We start from the raw sequence: 14,213 nt of genomic DNA on the forward strand, positions 1-14,213 counted from the left end.
AGGCTTACTGCCAAAAGAAGGGGACTAATCAAAGTCCTTGTCTCTGCACAAAGCAGGGGGCAGCACACACTAGGTCTCTGGGGTTCCCAGGAATGGAGCTGGGGGCTTTGGGGAGTGGGCAGAGCCTGCTGCCACCAAGAAGCCAGTTTCCTTAGACTCAGCTCAGAGCTGGAAGGAACCTCGCAAAACATCTAGTGTTTGGATCACATTCTTATTTTTACACACACACACACACACACACACACACACACACACATTATAAAGACCGGGTCTATGTTGTCCAGGCTGGTCTCAAACTCCTGGACTCAAGAGAACCTCCTGCCTCAGCCTCCCAAAGTGCTGGGATCATAGGTGTGAGCCAGATCCCATTGTACAGATTGGAAAGCCAAGGCCCATGGTGGGCAGAGCCTGGCACAGGAATTCCACGTTGTCTACATCAAGCTTCCTGCAAGGGACACAGCCAGCCACAGGGCACCTCTCTAAATACCCAGTTCATGCTTCAAACTTAAAAGATTTCTTCTCACCACTCGCCTCCGCTCTGCAGAGCAGCAGGAAATCCAGTTAGGGGTGCTTCTAACCCACTCTCTGTGGCTGTGATTCAATGTATTTTCCCTGCCTCCAGGCCTCATGTTGTCAGGGGTTCCTGGAAACATCTCCTCTAGGTGGATGTGTTTTCCCAGAGGAGCTGGGCGAGGACTGGGGGATGTATTCCTAACCCAGAACTCGGCTCTGCCTGCCAGACCCACTCCCACCCGGCTCCGTCCTCCCTCAACCGTAGCCTCTCAAAGAGGAGCCCCTTGGCTTTTTATCTCCTCCAATACTTTGCCAGGCCTTGTATAAAAATGCTAGGAAATACTTGCTTTGCTGCATGGTTGTGCTCAAGGACTATCCCAAAAGCAAAGACGGGGGCCCTTCAGGGGAGGGCTTTTTTTGCAGAGCAGCTCAGGTGAGTGGAGGAGCCACAGATGGAAGCAAAGACAGGAGAAGGGGTAGAATATCATTGCTGTTCAGGAGCCATAGGTGCCAACCTTGGACTAGACGTCTGCTTTTTTTTTTTTTTTTTTTTTGAGACAGAGTCTCACTCTATTGCCCTGACTGGAGTGCAGTGGCGCAATCTCGGCTCACTGCAGCCTCCGCTTCCTGGGTTCAAGCAATTTTCCTGCCTCAGCCTCCCAAGTAGCTGGGACTACAGGTGTGCACCACCACATCCAGCTAATTTTTGTATTTTTAGTAGAGATGAGGTTTCTCCATGTTGCCCAGGCTGGTCTCGAATTACTGGCCTCAGGTGATCCACCCACCTCAGCCTCCCAAAGTGCTAGAATTACAGCATGAGCCAAACCTCTTCTGCCTCAACCTGAATAAGCAGTGGGGAGTGGGGGATGGATGCACAGGGGGTCCTGTCAATCACCCATGCTGAAATAGCTGATGTGCAGTTGGCACCATCCTTCCACTATTTTAATAAAATCGCCTTAACAATAAGCCGCCTTTGATATGTAAATTCTGACTTAATTCCATCAGTGTCATTATCAAAATGCCCACGAGGCCCTTAAACATACACAGTCCTCTGCTAGGTGTGCTCAGAGAAGAGTAAGGTCAAAATGGATACCTTTGTACCCCCTGCCCCTGCCTGACATAAGATTTCGAAGGCCCAGGCAATGAATGGCCCATGCATCAGGGGACTCATCAGACACCCCTGTTTTGGGGTCACAGGAGGTCACAGACAGTCCTTAGAGCTGGCAGTTTCCTTCTGTCCCTTGGGAGGGAGGCATTTTTGTCCATGAGTATCCATCTGCTGGGGAGTGGGACCAAGGTCCTTTCAATCCAGAGCATCCAGGACATGGCGGAGAAGCAGGGGCTGGACGGGCTGGGGAGGCAAGGTGTGGGGAGGACCCCCATAGCTGGGGACTTCATGAGCTCCCTCTGCTCAGGGACCTGCCACTTCCTATTTTTGGGAAGGGGAGAGGCCCCTGGACTCAGTCCAGCAGTGACCTCCTGGGGTGGGGCTTTATGACACATGGGGACACAAATCCAGAAAACAGGAGTAAGTTGTGCAACCCTGAGCTAAATGCTGTGACTTTCATCAATGGCTTGAAGAGGAGCCAACAAATGGAGGGAGCAGGCAGGGATCCAAAGAACTGATACTCACTCCTCGTGACTCATGCTTCCACTCCCTGCGTGCCTCCTCCATGCTAGGCCCGGGCCCTGGGAGCACAAGCCCAGGCCACCATTCAGCCAAGAGCCCTCCAAAGGCTGGGGCTGCTGCCTCCTTCCTGTGCTCTCCCCAGAGCAACCTTCGCTGGACCCTGCACCTGGAGAGGGGCAGCAGGTCCCTGCTCCACTGACCGTGTCCAGTGCCTCTGGCTAGGCTGGGGTTTGGCGAATGGGGAAGCAGGGGAGATGTAAACAAAGCCCCAGAGGTCAGATGACACGGGCATGAGTTTGTACAACTAAGTGAGGGGGGTGCCCTTCAGCCCCCATCACTCAGGTTCTACATAAGTGAGGCTGGTCTGGGCACGGTGGCTCATGTCTGTAATTCCAGGACTTTGGGAGGCCAAGGTGGGAGGAATGCTTCAGGCCAGGAGTTTGAGACCAGCCTGGGCAACAAATCAAGAACCCTATTTCTAAAAAAAAAAAATTTTTTTTTTTTTGAGATGGAGTTTCCCTCTCGTTGCTGAGGCTGGAGTGCGATGGCACGATCTTGGCTCACTGCAACCTCCACCTCCTGGGTTCAAGCAATTCTGCTGCCTCAGCCTCCCAAGTAGCTGGGATTACAGGCATGCGCCACCACACCCAGCTAATTTTGTATTTTTCAGTAGAGACAGGGTTTCTCCATGTTGGTCAGGCTGGTCTCGAACTCCCGACCTCAGGTGATCTGCCTGCCTTGGCCTCCCAAAGTGCTGGGATTATGGGATTATAGGTGTGAGCCACCAGGCCCAGCTGCAAAAAAAAATGTGTAAACTAGCCAGGCGTCGTTGTGTGCCTATAGTCCCAGCTACTTAGGAGGCTGAGGCGGGAGGATCACTTCAGCCCAGGAGTTCAAGGCTGCAATGAGCCATGATCACACCACTGCACTCCAGCCTGGATGACAGAGTGAGATACTGTCTTAAAAAGAAAGAAAAAAAAAGTGAGTCTGGGGACACAGCCTCATTCCTCCCTTGTGCCTCCTCCACACTAGGCCCAGGCCCTGGGAGCACAATGACTTGTAGGTCAGAGCCTCCCCTGATGGCAACTTCTTAGCACCCTTAGCTGGGTGCTCATCTCTTCAACCCCCCGTAACCCTGTGGCTGTGTCTGTGGGTACAAGAAATCCTATCCCATGAACTCTGGCAGGTGAGGAACCTATGAAGCATGTGGCGTTTCCACCCTGCACCAGCCACGAAGAATGCTGGTCCCAGAGAAGCGCCCCGTTGTGCACTGGAGGCCGATGCCAAGTCCAGCCTTTGGCATGGGGAGCGTGAACACATCCCTACCCTCTGTAGCCTCTGCTGCCTGTCTATTAAGGAAGCTATCCTGCATGCTCACCACATGGTCCCTGTAAGCTCCCGTGTTCTCTTGATTTTGGCCAATGGCTTATCAAGACTTTCTGGTGGGCCAGGCATGGTGGCTCACACCTGCAATCCCAGCACTTTGGGAGGCTGAGGCCAGCGGATCACTTGAGGCCAGGAGCTCGAGAGACTAGCCTGGCCAACATGGTGAAACTCTGTCTCTACTAAAAATACAAAAATTAGTCTGGTGTGGTGGCACACACCTGTAGTCCTAGCTACTTGGGAGGGAGGCTGAGGCAAGAGAATCTCTTGAACCCAGGAGGTAGAGGTTGTAGTGAGCTGAGATCGCACCACTTCACTCCAGCCTGGGCAACAGAGCAAGACTCTGTCTAAAAAAAAGACAAAAAAAAAAAAAAAAGACTTTCCAGTGGCCCTCCTCCACCTGGAGCTCAACATGCAGGTTTGGATAAACAAAGCTGATTGTAGCTGCTGCTGCCCCTCCCTCTGCCTCCCGCCGGCCCCTCACCTGTAGTACTCCACGTAGCCAGTCTGGTCAGATAGCTTGGTCAGCTCCATGGTGACCTCCCTCCACACAGGCAGTCCGGAGAGCTGAACAACAACACTGCCTGCCAGCTGCTGTATGAACTTCAGGGTCTGCATGTAATCGCCCCGGGCAGCAAAGATCTCACTGAGCCGGGCCAGGTGCTGCTCTAGGTCCACCTTCATCTTCTGGGTAGTTCCGGAAACCTAGGGAGGAGCAGGGGGCAAAAGCCAGGGAGGTAAAGCTTCTGATTCTCATCCCAGAAGAGGTCTTTGCAGGCAGCAGAAGGTGGCCTGGCCAGGTGCGATAATTACGCTCATGCCTGTCATCCCAGCACTTTGGGAGGCTGAGGCAGGCAGATTGTTGGAACCCAGGAGTTTGAGACCAGCCTGGGCAACATAGTGAGGCCCTGTCTCTACAAAAAAAATATAAAAATTAGCCAGGTGTGGTGGCATGTACCTGTCGTCCTAGCTAATTGGGAGGCTGAGGCAGGACAATCACTTGGACCTGGGAGGTGGAGTCAGCAATGAGCCAAGATCGCACCATTGCACTCCAGCCTGGGCGACAAGAGTGAGACTATGTGTCAAAAAAAAAAAAAAAGGTGGTCTGGCCTGCTTAGGCATGAAGGAACACACTATGCTGCCCCAGCCCTGAAGATCTTCAGCCTGTGCCCCTGGAGGAAGAACTGAAGACAGAGGCCGCCACTACCCACCCAGCCCTCGTCCCTCAAACCAGGGGGCAGTCCGACCTGGCCTTAACCAGGAACTGGACTCCAAGAGAGAGAATGCTGGTGCCAGAAGAGCACACCATTGTGTGTTGGAGGCTGGAGCCTCTGTTGCTGTCTACTAAGGAGGCTATCCTGTGTGCTCACCACATGGCCCCTGCTGTAAAGGGCTGGAATAAACGTAAGCATTCATTACTATACTTTACTATAGAGAGAGAGAGACACCCGGATGGAGAAACCAACAAAATAATCCATTATTCTTTGAAGATTCTCTTAAAACTTTCAACACTTTGGCTTACGAATTCTCTTTTAGAGAAACAGACTCTATGTTGCTACCTTGACCTTGTATCCCCACAACAGGATTGCTAATTGTTCTATAAGAGAAAGGCTTTGTTGTGGCCCTAGCCGCAGTACACTGGGTCCCGAACGCTGAGTGAAGGCAGGACAATGGGACTCTGCAAAAACAAAAACAGTTGCGATCTTGTCTATGACGAGCCTGGACATGAGGCAGGAGGAGGAAACCGGCGCTTCTCCTTGTATTCACATCCTCCCCTGGACGTGTGTCCTGCTGGGTGGGCAGACAGGCTCCTGTCCCTTGGCTGAGCCCTAAGGGCCTGGGGTTGAGTGGACCCTGAAGGAAACATCTGCCAATGCAAAGACAGAAATAGAAAGTTGATGGCTGGCCATCCAGTTAAAAACATTATTTATTTATTTATATTTAAAGGTACTGCTCTTTGCAGAGCAGGGCTACCCTCTAGGCAGTGTGCCAGAGTAGCCTGTCCATCCATTTCTTTCTTTCTTTTTTTTGTTTTTTTTTGAGATGGAGTCTCACTCTGTGTCACCCAGGCTGGAGTGCAGTGGTGCAATCTTGGCTTACTGCAACCTCCGCCTCCCGGGTTCAAGTGATTCTCCTGCCTCAGCCTCCCTCTCAAGTACCTAGGACTACAGGCGTGCACCACCATGCCCGGCTAATTTTTGTATTTTTAGTGGAGACAGAGTTTCACCATGTTGGCCAGGCTGGTCTCTCGATCTGCTGGCCTCGTGATCCACCCACCTCGGCCTCCCAAAGTGCTGGGATTACAAGCATGATCCTCTACGTCCGGCCGTGTCCATCCATTGCTCATGGTCCAAGTGGTCGACCCTTGCTGGCTTTTGAAGAGCACAGGCAGGGCTCGTACTGGTTAGCGGGGCTTTCCCACAGCCCACACCCAGGGTGCCTGCAGAGCCCCGGGGTGCAGCTTGGCAGCCCCAAGCACGCCCTTGCTGGCAGCGAGGGGAGAAAGGGCTTTGTTGTTCTGAAACTGTCACGATAAACCAAGAAGCACAATGGGCCGGGAGTGGGGCAGTGTCCGCTAATCCACACTCTGCAGCCTTCAGCTCCCACGGGTCTGGGAGACAAAAACGACACAGAAGAAGAGGCAGAAACTTCCCACAGTGAGATTAGCAAGGCCGATTAGATTCCACTCTCGGAAGCCAACGGTGTTCTCTGTGTTATGGGGACTTCACATCAGCTGCGTGACCTTTTACATCTGCGCTATGCTGGGAGTTCCTGGTTCCAGAAAAGAGAATGGCTCTCTTTGTTTCATTTTGTTTTATTTTTTTTCAGTGTCAGCGGCTTGTTCCGTTTTCTGGCTTATGCTTCGTTCTTACGAGCTGGTTAAGGACTAAGAGATACCAGAGTACGGAGACACTCTACCCTATACAGATTCGACAGCCCGTAGCACAGGGGAAAAGACCCCAAACCATGTAAAAGTACATTCAGTAACTAAATGTCATGCTAGTACACTTGGCTGTTCAATTTAATAAGATAAATGTACAACCACTTTGGAACCATTGATACAAATGGCACTATTATCAAAGAATAGTGCCATTCTGAACAAACCCAGTAATAGGTGACATTTCTATATTTCTATATTATATCAAGCAAACTTCAGAGCAAAGTGTTGTTAAAAAATTATCTGTAAACATTTTCTGTAAGGCCACTTGTTTTCTCCTTCACAGTTCTATATTTTAACTTCTCTATTTCTTAAACTCCTCCTTAGGGGAAAAAAAAAGAGAGAAGGCAGTATTTGTATTTGTCATGCCTTCTCTTTCTTCCTGATATTTTCCCACAGGAAACAAAACTAAAAAATTGTTTTTTTGACATGGGGTCTCGCTATGCTGCCCAGGCTGTTCTTGAACTCCTAGGCTTAAAAGATCCTAAAATTTTAAAAAATAAGAATGACAGCAGTGACCTACTTACAACTCCCCACTTATCTATACCATCCCCAATTCCTTAAAGGTTCGGGACACAGTACTCCCCCCAGGGACAGGTGGGATGACCCAGAGATGGAATCAGGCTCTCTCTCATGGGAAGTTCTGGGAACAGGAGGGACAGGTCAGCTTTCCAGGCTGGGCAGACTTAGGGACGAGCTACAGGTGGCGGAGACCATGATCTAGAGGAAAGAGCAGTTCTCAAGTGTGGTTCCGGGACCAGGGGCATAAGATGCACCCCTGGGAACTCACTCACAAAAGCAAAGGCTCTCAGCCCTGACCCAGGCCCGCTGAATCAGAACCTCCGGGGGTGGGGTTCTGTAATCAGTGTTTACCAACCCTTCCAGATGATTCTGATGCAAACTCAAGTATGAAAACCTCTGGGAGGGAGGACTCTCCGGCACTCAGTGAGCTTATCTGGAAGGGTGGATGGGCCAGGTCAGTGGAGGTAACGGGTTAAGACCAGGAGGCCTGGGTTCTGGCTTCTGCTCTGAAACATACATTTTCAACCTCGGACCAGCAATGCAGCCTACCTGTGCCTCAGTTTCTTCACCTGAGGGCTGCCCATCAGCCTGCTGTGGGCTCACATGAGAGAGCCTGGAGGGGCCGTGCTGGCTACCAGGTACAGGAAGTTTTGGTATCCCGAAACGACTCCTCTCTACTCCCCCAGACTGGGGCATGCAGCCCTCCCAGGACCGCCTGATCCCTGAACCACCGCCCCTACCCACCAAGGCACAGGTGTCCCTCTAGTTGGACATGTATAGGTGTGGGGCTTCCAGTCCAGGAAAGGAGGACTTGGAGCAGGGCCCACCCCACTCTGGGTGCGTCCTTAGAGGACTTCTTTTTGGCCACTCAGCTGCATGATCTGGCCTCTGGCAAGGCCCAGATCCAGGTCCTGCCTGACCTGCCCACGAGTCCTCCATCTGCCTCTGCCGCCCACAGCGTCTGGGATCCCAGCCTCCCGTTGACCCCAAGGTGATTACAGTAATTACTCTAATAGCACGGTAATCACAGTCATACAGCTGAGTGTACTTTATAGTCTACCAGCACTTTCACTGACATTATCTCACTAATGTCATTTATCTGATATCCGGACTTCTCCCCTTGGATCTGGGAAGTCTTCTAAGATCTGCTGCCTCCCTTGGAGCCCCGAGGACTGGTGTGCTGGGTGTCCACCCTGAGGCCCAAACCATCCTCACAGGTCCTAGCAAGGACCCAGGTGCCGTCTTTCCACCTGGAGGCAGCAGCTACACCTGGGCCCTAGGGGTTCACACCAGAGGGGGAGGTGGCCACCCGCAGGCTGGAGGCAGCTATGGGCTGGCTGGACCAGTGTGAAGCCCTGGGACTCCTGACCTCACTTCTCAGTAACAACAGAGAGGACGAGGGGCTGATCTCCAGGGATACAGAACCCTTCCCTTTGGGAACACGGGAGATTTCAGAGAGTGGGTCCTGCTGTGAAATGTCCAAACCTGGCCCTGGAGCACCATCAGGCGGTGGGGTGGAAGGCCCCAGCCTGGGGACTTGTTCCCAGCTCCCCTCCCTGGCAGCTGCCATCCTGTGGGATAGGGACTTCTAGGACTTGATGTTTTCCCATAAGGGAGTTCTGGGAGTTTCTCTAAACCCGTGAAGATCATGGCCCTGGTGCCCTCCTGGGGAGGGCAGGGGATTTTCCTCTCAGGGCTAGGTTCCTCCTCCAGCGATCCTGGTACTGGTGGGTGAAGAGGAGGTAGGCAGCAGGATGGCAGGGAGGGGCAGAGAGAGCCTAGAGGGCAGTGACCATGGGGCCCTTCCCCGCCAGGGCCTGGGGCAAGGGTGGGTGCCCAGAGGCAGAGTTCTCCCCAGCCAGGCCACATCTCTGCCTCCCAGGCCAGAGCTGGCTGTCCCTCAGCTCCTCTAACCCAGCCACCCCAGCTCACCACGCAAGGCTGTTCCAGACTAGCATCTACACAACGGGAATCAGCGCTCAGCTATGGGGATGGGTCCCAGTGGACACGGGTGGCGGAATGAACTCTGCAAAGGACCAGGGCCCCTGGTCTGGTAGCCACCCTCAGCCCTTCTGGAGGCCAGGGCCTCCTCCCACAATTGACTTGGTCACAGAGGAGCAGCACAGCTGTCTCTTTAAGGTGACACCCCTGACCCCCCTTGTTGACTGAGGGATTAAAGCCTTAGAGGAGCTTAAGGGAGCAGGAGGGGGGTAAATGGGGTCCAATCCTCTTCTGGAGGATGCCGGGGCAATGGCCAAATTCTCCTGTTGGGGCTGGATTTTGTGGCAGAGGCTGCTTGGATAAGCAGCTGAAAAGGTCTGGTGCTTAGAGTGAGAATGACGTGTGTGGGGGGCAAGGTCAAAATGTGGGAAAACTCCAATTCCAGGCAGCTGGGGTAGAAAAGGCAGAGGCAGTTTTTAGGGAACCAAGTCCTCAGATGTTCACCCTTGTCGTGCTCCTCCCTGGGCCAGGTCCCCAGCAGAGGGGTGGCAGCCCCAGCAAAAGGCTCGTGTGTATCAGGCAGCCTCTGCCACAAAATCCAGCCCTGCTTGGCAGAGTAGCCTTCCCCTTCCCCTAAGAGTCTGACACCTCCCCTGGCCAGGCCAGCGCATCCTTCACTGTGAGCCCTCACCTGGAGTCACCGCCTGGAAGCCAGAGCCCCGAGGAGCTGGGGCAGGTCTCCACCACCCTACGCCATGGGGCTCTTCAATTTTTTTCTTTAATTTTTGAGATGGAGTCTTGTTCTGTTGCCCAGGCTGTGGTGGTGTGATCTTGGCTCACTGCAACCTCCGCTTCCCAGGTTCAAGTGATCTCCCTGCCTCAGCCTCCCAAGAAGCTGGAACCAAACCACAACCAGCTAATTTTTGTGTTTTTGGTACAGACAGGGTTTTGCCATGTTGCCCAGGCTGGTCTCAAACTCCTGAGCTCCACATGCCTTGGCCTCCCTCAAAGTGCTGGGATGACAGGAGTGAGCCACCACGCCCAGCCCTCAGTTGTTTCTGAAGAGAGTTTTTTCCTCTTGGCATCTCCTGGACCCCGCAATACTCCATATGCAGCACTTAAAATGAACACAAAAAATGCAGTGGGGCTGATTTTCCAGGTTCAAGGTCTCCTTTGACAAATCAGAAAGTGTTCAGCTTGCTGGAAAATGGGGTTTGATCCCACAGCTGCCTCCTTTGGTCCTCGCCCCCATCCCTGCCACCCCTCCAGGCTTGGGATGCACAATTGCCCATTTGCCCCAGCAGAGGCAACTGCAGAGCAGGCGGGGGTCCAGCCCTCGGGCGTCACACAGCCCCTCCGTGTGCAGCTCAGCCAGCTGGGATCTGACGGGGACCCTTGCTCTGACCACACTGACCTTGTGGGCTGTGCCTGTACCCGGCCAGCTGCCCGGGAGACTTACCAGAGCATCGATCCCAGAGAAGGTGTGGTTGGCATCGTCCAAGGAGTACATCAGCTGGTACGCTCCATCGTTGGTCTCGCTGTTTCCATAGAAACCAACACCCACCGCAGCACTATAAGCAAGATCCCAAACAGAGGTTAGAGGTGATACACAGAGGAGAATGTTTGTTTATATTAAAAAATAAGCTTAGGGCCAGGTGCGGTGGCTCATGCCTGTAATCCCAGCTACTCAGGGGTTGAGGCACAGAATTGCTTGAACCCAGGAGGTGGAGATTGCAGTGAGCCAAGATTGTGCCACTGCACTCCCTCCTGGGTGACAGAGCTAGACTCTGTCTCCAAAAAAAAAAAAAAAAAAAAAGCTTGTTTTTAGAGCAGTTTTAGGTTCACAGCAAAATTAAGTGGAATGTAGAGAGTTCCCATATATCTGCTGCCCCACACACGCACAGCCTCTTACTCCACTCTAAAATCCTGCACCAGAGCGGCACATCCATTACAACCATGAGCCCAGACAGACACATCGTCATCACCCAGAGCCCACAGCTTCCACTAGGGTTCATTCTCAGCGCTGCACATTCGATAGGTTTGGACATATGGATGACATGCATTGGCTGGGTGCGGTGGCTCACGCCTGTGATCCCAGCACTTTGGGCGGCTGAGGCAGATGGATTGCTTGAGCCCAGGAGTTGGAGACCAGCCTGCGCAACATAGTGAGACCCTATCTCTGCAAAAAATTTTAAAAAAATGAAAAAATGAAAAAACGACGTGTCCACCATTACCATATCATACAGGGTAGATTCACTGCCCTAAAATTCCTCTGTGCTCTGCCCATTAAGTACCCCCTCCCTTTAACCCCTTTATTTTTATTTTTATTTTTTTTTTTGAGACAGAGTTTCGCTCTGTTGCCCAGGCTGGAGTGCAATGGCGCTATCTCAGCTCACTGTAACCTCCGACTCCTGGGTTTAAGTGATTCTCCTGCCTCAGCCTCCTGAGTAGCTGGGATTACAGGCGCCCACCACCATGCCTGGCTAATTTTTGTATTATTAGTAGAAACGGGGTTTCACCATGTTGGCCAGGCTGGTCTCGAACTCCTGACCTCAGGTGATCCACCTGCCTCGGCCTCCCAAAGTGCTGGGATTACAGACATGAGCCACTGCACCTGGCCTTAACCCTCGACCTTTTCACTTTCTCCTTAGTTTTGCCTTTTTCAGAATGTCATAGAGTTGAAATGATACAGTGTGGAGCATTTTCAGATTGGCTTCTTTCGCTTAGTAATATGGATTAAATATGGATTTTAGATTCCTCCATGACTTATTTCAGCTGGATAACTCATTTTTTTCAGTGCTGAGTAATATTTAATTGTCTGGATGGACCACAGTTTATCCATTCACCTATTAAAGACATCTTCGTTGCTTCCAAGTTCTGGCAATTCTGAATACAGCTGCTATAAACATCTGTGGAGAGCAGGTTTTGGACTTTAGCTGAGGAACTCTTTCCTGGGGGCTGCGGTGAGTAGGTGGATGACATCTCACATTCTGGCAGGTAGGGTTGGGCGGGGGGGAGGTGAAGGTTCAGGGTCCCTGGCAGGCTGGCTCTACAGGACATTTTATTCGGGCAATAGGAAAATACTGTCCTCTAGTCCTGTGACTCCAAAAGGTGGGAGACTGTAGCCAGCCCTAGGGATGCTGACGAAGTAGGTCTGGGGAGGACCCAGGTTACCTGCACTTTTACCAGCCCCCAGGGGATTCTGACACACGTGGGCCCGGGAATCGCTGAGGTCTACTGAGATCACACACCCATTGCCAAACTTGGGTCTCTCTTGACACTGCCAGGAATTGTGCACTCCCTCGACATCCTCCACCCTTTCCCCCAACATCCTCAGGCCACCCAGGTCACAGTCTGTTCTTCCACTGCGAAGTCCCAACTTATAGAATGTTCCTTCTTCTACTGAGCTGACACCTGCCTCCTTAAGCCACTCGCACACTGGATCTTCGTTTGTGTTCTAGGGCAGCCTGGAAGAAGTTTCCAGTTCTGCACAGTGCCCCATCAGACAGCTGAACCTGGCTTCCTCATAACACTCTCACCTCATGCTCTCCAAGTGGGCAGGTGTCCTTCTTGGGACTAAGGTCTCCAGACCCTTGCCCATGCCATCACTGTCCTCGAAATGAAAGTCTAATTGGTTAATGTCACTCTTAAATGTGGCCTGAGTGAGTCAGTCAAGTCCAGGTTGTTCATCAGCTCTGAGTGCAGCAGGGCTCATGCCTTAGGTCCTCCACTTCCCGGGGCACTGACCTGAACTTGCGCCCGCCCTGGTTCCCCCCACCCCCACTGATCTTGTGGTCTACAAACAGCCCCTGAATTTCTTCCCAAGAATTGTTGTTAAGCCCAGTCTCTCCTTTTTCCTATAGTGCTGTATTGATTTTTGTGTTGTTTTAACCAAAAGCAGAACTTTAAATCTATCCCTGTGAAATCTCATCTAGTTGGTTTTAGTCCAAAATTCCAGCATGAACAAATCATTTCAAATCTTGACTCTTGTCATCCATCATATTCCATCTGACCTGCACCACTTGAGACCATCTGAAGATTGATTAAGCAGCCTCCTGAGTTTTCATCCAAAATGCTCATTTGGGTTGGGGTGGGGGGAGATGAATGTACATGTCCACACTTATGTTTGTTATATTGTTCTTCAAACAACACAGGATCTAGGACGGAACCCCCTGGAGGACTGTGATAGAAACCTCCTGCCGGGTGCAGTGGCTCATGCCTGTAATCCCAGCACTTTGGGAGGCTAAGGCAGGCAGATCACCTGAGGTGAGGGGTTCAAGACCAGCCTGGCCAACATGGCGAAACCCCGTCTCTACTAAAAATGCAAAAATTAGCTGGGCATGGTGGCGCATGCCTATAATCCCAGCTACTCAGGAGACTGAGGCAGGAGAATCACTAGAACCCAGGAGGAGGAGGTTGCAGGGAGCAAAGATTGTGCCATTTCACTCCAGCCTGGAAGACAGAGCAAGACTCCATCTCAAAAAAAAAAAAAAGCAAAGAAAAAGAAACCTCCTTCCCAGGCGCCCTCGATTCCTAATTTAGTGTTGTTCAGGATGTGGTCCTGGGACCACAGGAACAGAATCACCTGGGGAGCCTGCTAAGTGCAGATAAGCAGCCCGGCCCATTCCATCAGTGTGGTCTGGGAATGTGCCTTTTAAAATGAGATTCCTGTATCATCCAAGATGTGGGGGCAGGAGACATTAAAAAAAAAAAACAACGAGGTTCCTGCATGCTTTACGTATCTCTGTCTCTCTCTCACACACCTACTGTACAGTTTAGAAATCCACTGCATAAGTCAATATTCATTGGATTCAACCAGAGTTGTGTAACTAGCTTTGAACCCAGTTAAATGCACCATCATAGAAAATGCAACTGTATCCACACAGAGGTGAGTAGCTTCATCAACTGCTCAGCTGAGATATTCATAAATTAAATGAATTGTCTTCCCATGATCCTCCAATTTGTAACTTTATTTAAAAGAAAATGAACCAATTGTATTGTGCTCTGAGAAGCCCTTTTGTTGACTCCTTGTGTTCATCCTTTTCTAGCTCTCTGAGTCACGATTTAGTGTTTTCCGGGGATTCAATATGAAGCCAGCGTTTTCCTATCCCTCTCATTCTCTCGGGCCTTGTGGGTTTATCAGCGATGGGCCAGGAGGGGCTGTGAAATTACGCCTCATCTTTGGGGATCAGAAATCACCTTGGGGCTCAAGCCTGTAATCCCAGTACTTTGGGAGGCTGAGGCAGGTAGATCACATGAGGTCAAGAGTTCGAGACCAGCCTGCCC

The 14,213-nt window shown here is 51.6% G+C and overlaps 1 protein-coding gene across 4 annotated transcripts in view; it reads right to left on the reverse strand.

Annotated features, from left to right (window-relative positions):
- Nucleotides 1–14,213, reverse strand: part of TTYH2 (tweety family member 2) — a 48,399-nt gene that overhangs the window by 20,546 nt on the left and 13,640 nt on the right. For 3 of the 4 annotated variants that reach the window (XM_030827412.1, XM_030827410.1, XM_030827411.1), the window contains exons 3-4: nucleotides 10,387–10,498; nucleotides 4,011–4,231 (exon numbers count right to left, since the gene is read on the reverse strand). In XM_030827412.1, coding sequence (XP_030683272.1) covers nucleotides 4,011–4,231; nucleotides 10,387–10,498 — 333 coding nt within the window. The remainder of the gene's footprint in view (nucleotides 1–4,010; nucleotides 4,232–10,386; nucleotides 10,499–14,213) is intronic. The other variant, XM_030827414.1, reaches the window with a different exon arrangement.

Source organism: Nomascus leucogenys, chromosome 14 (genome assembly GCF_006542625.1).
Source record: "Nomascus leucogenys isolate Asia chromosome 14, Asia_NLE_v1, whole genome shotgun sequence".
Lineage (NCBI taxonomy): Eukaryota > Metazoa > Chordata > Mammalia > Primates > Hylobatidae > Nomascus > Nomascus leucogenys.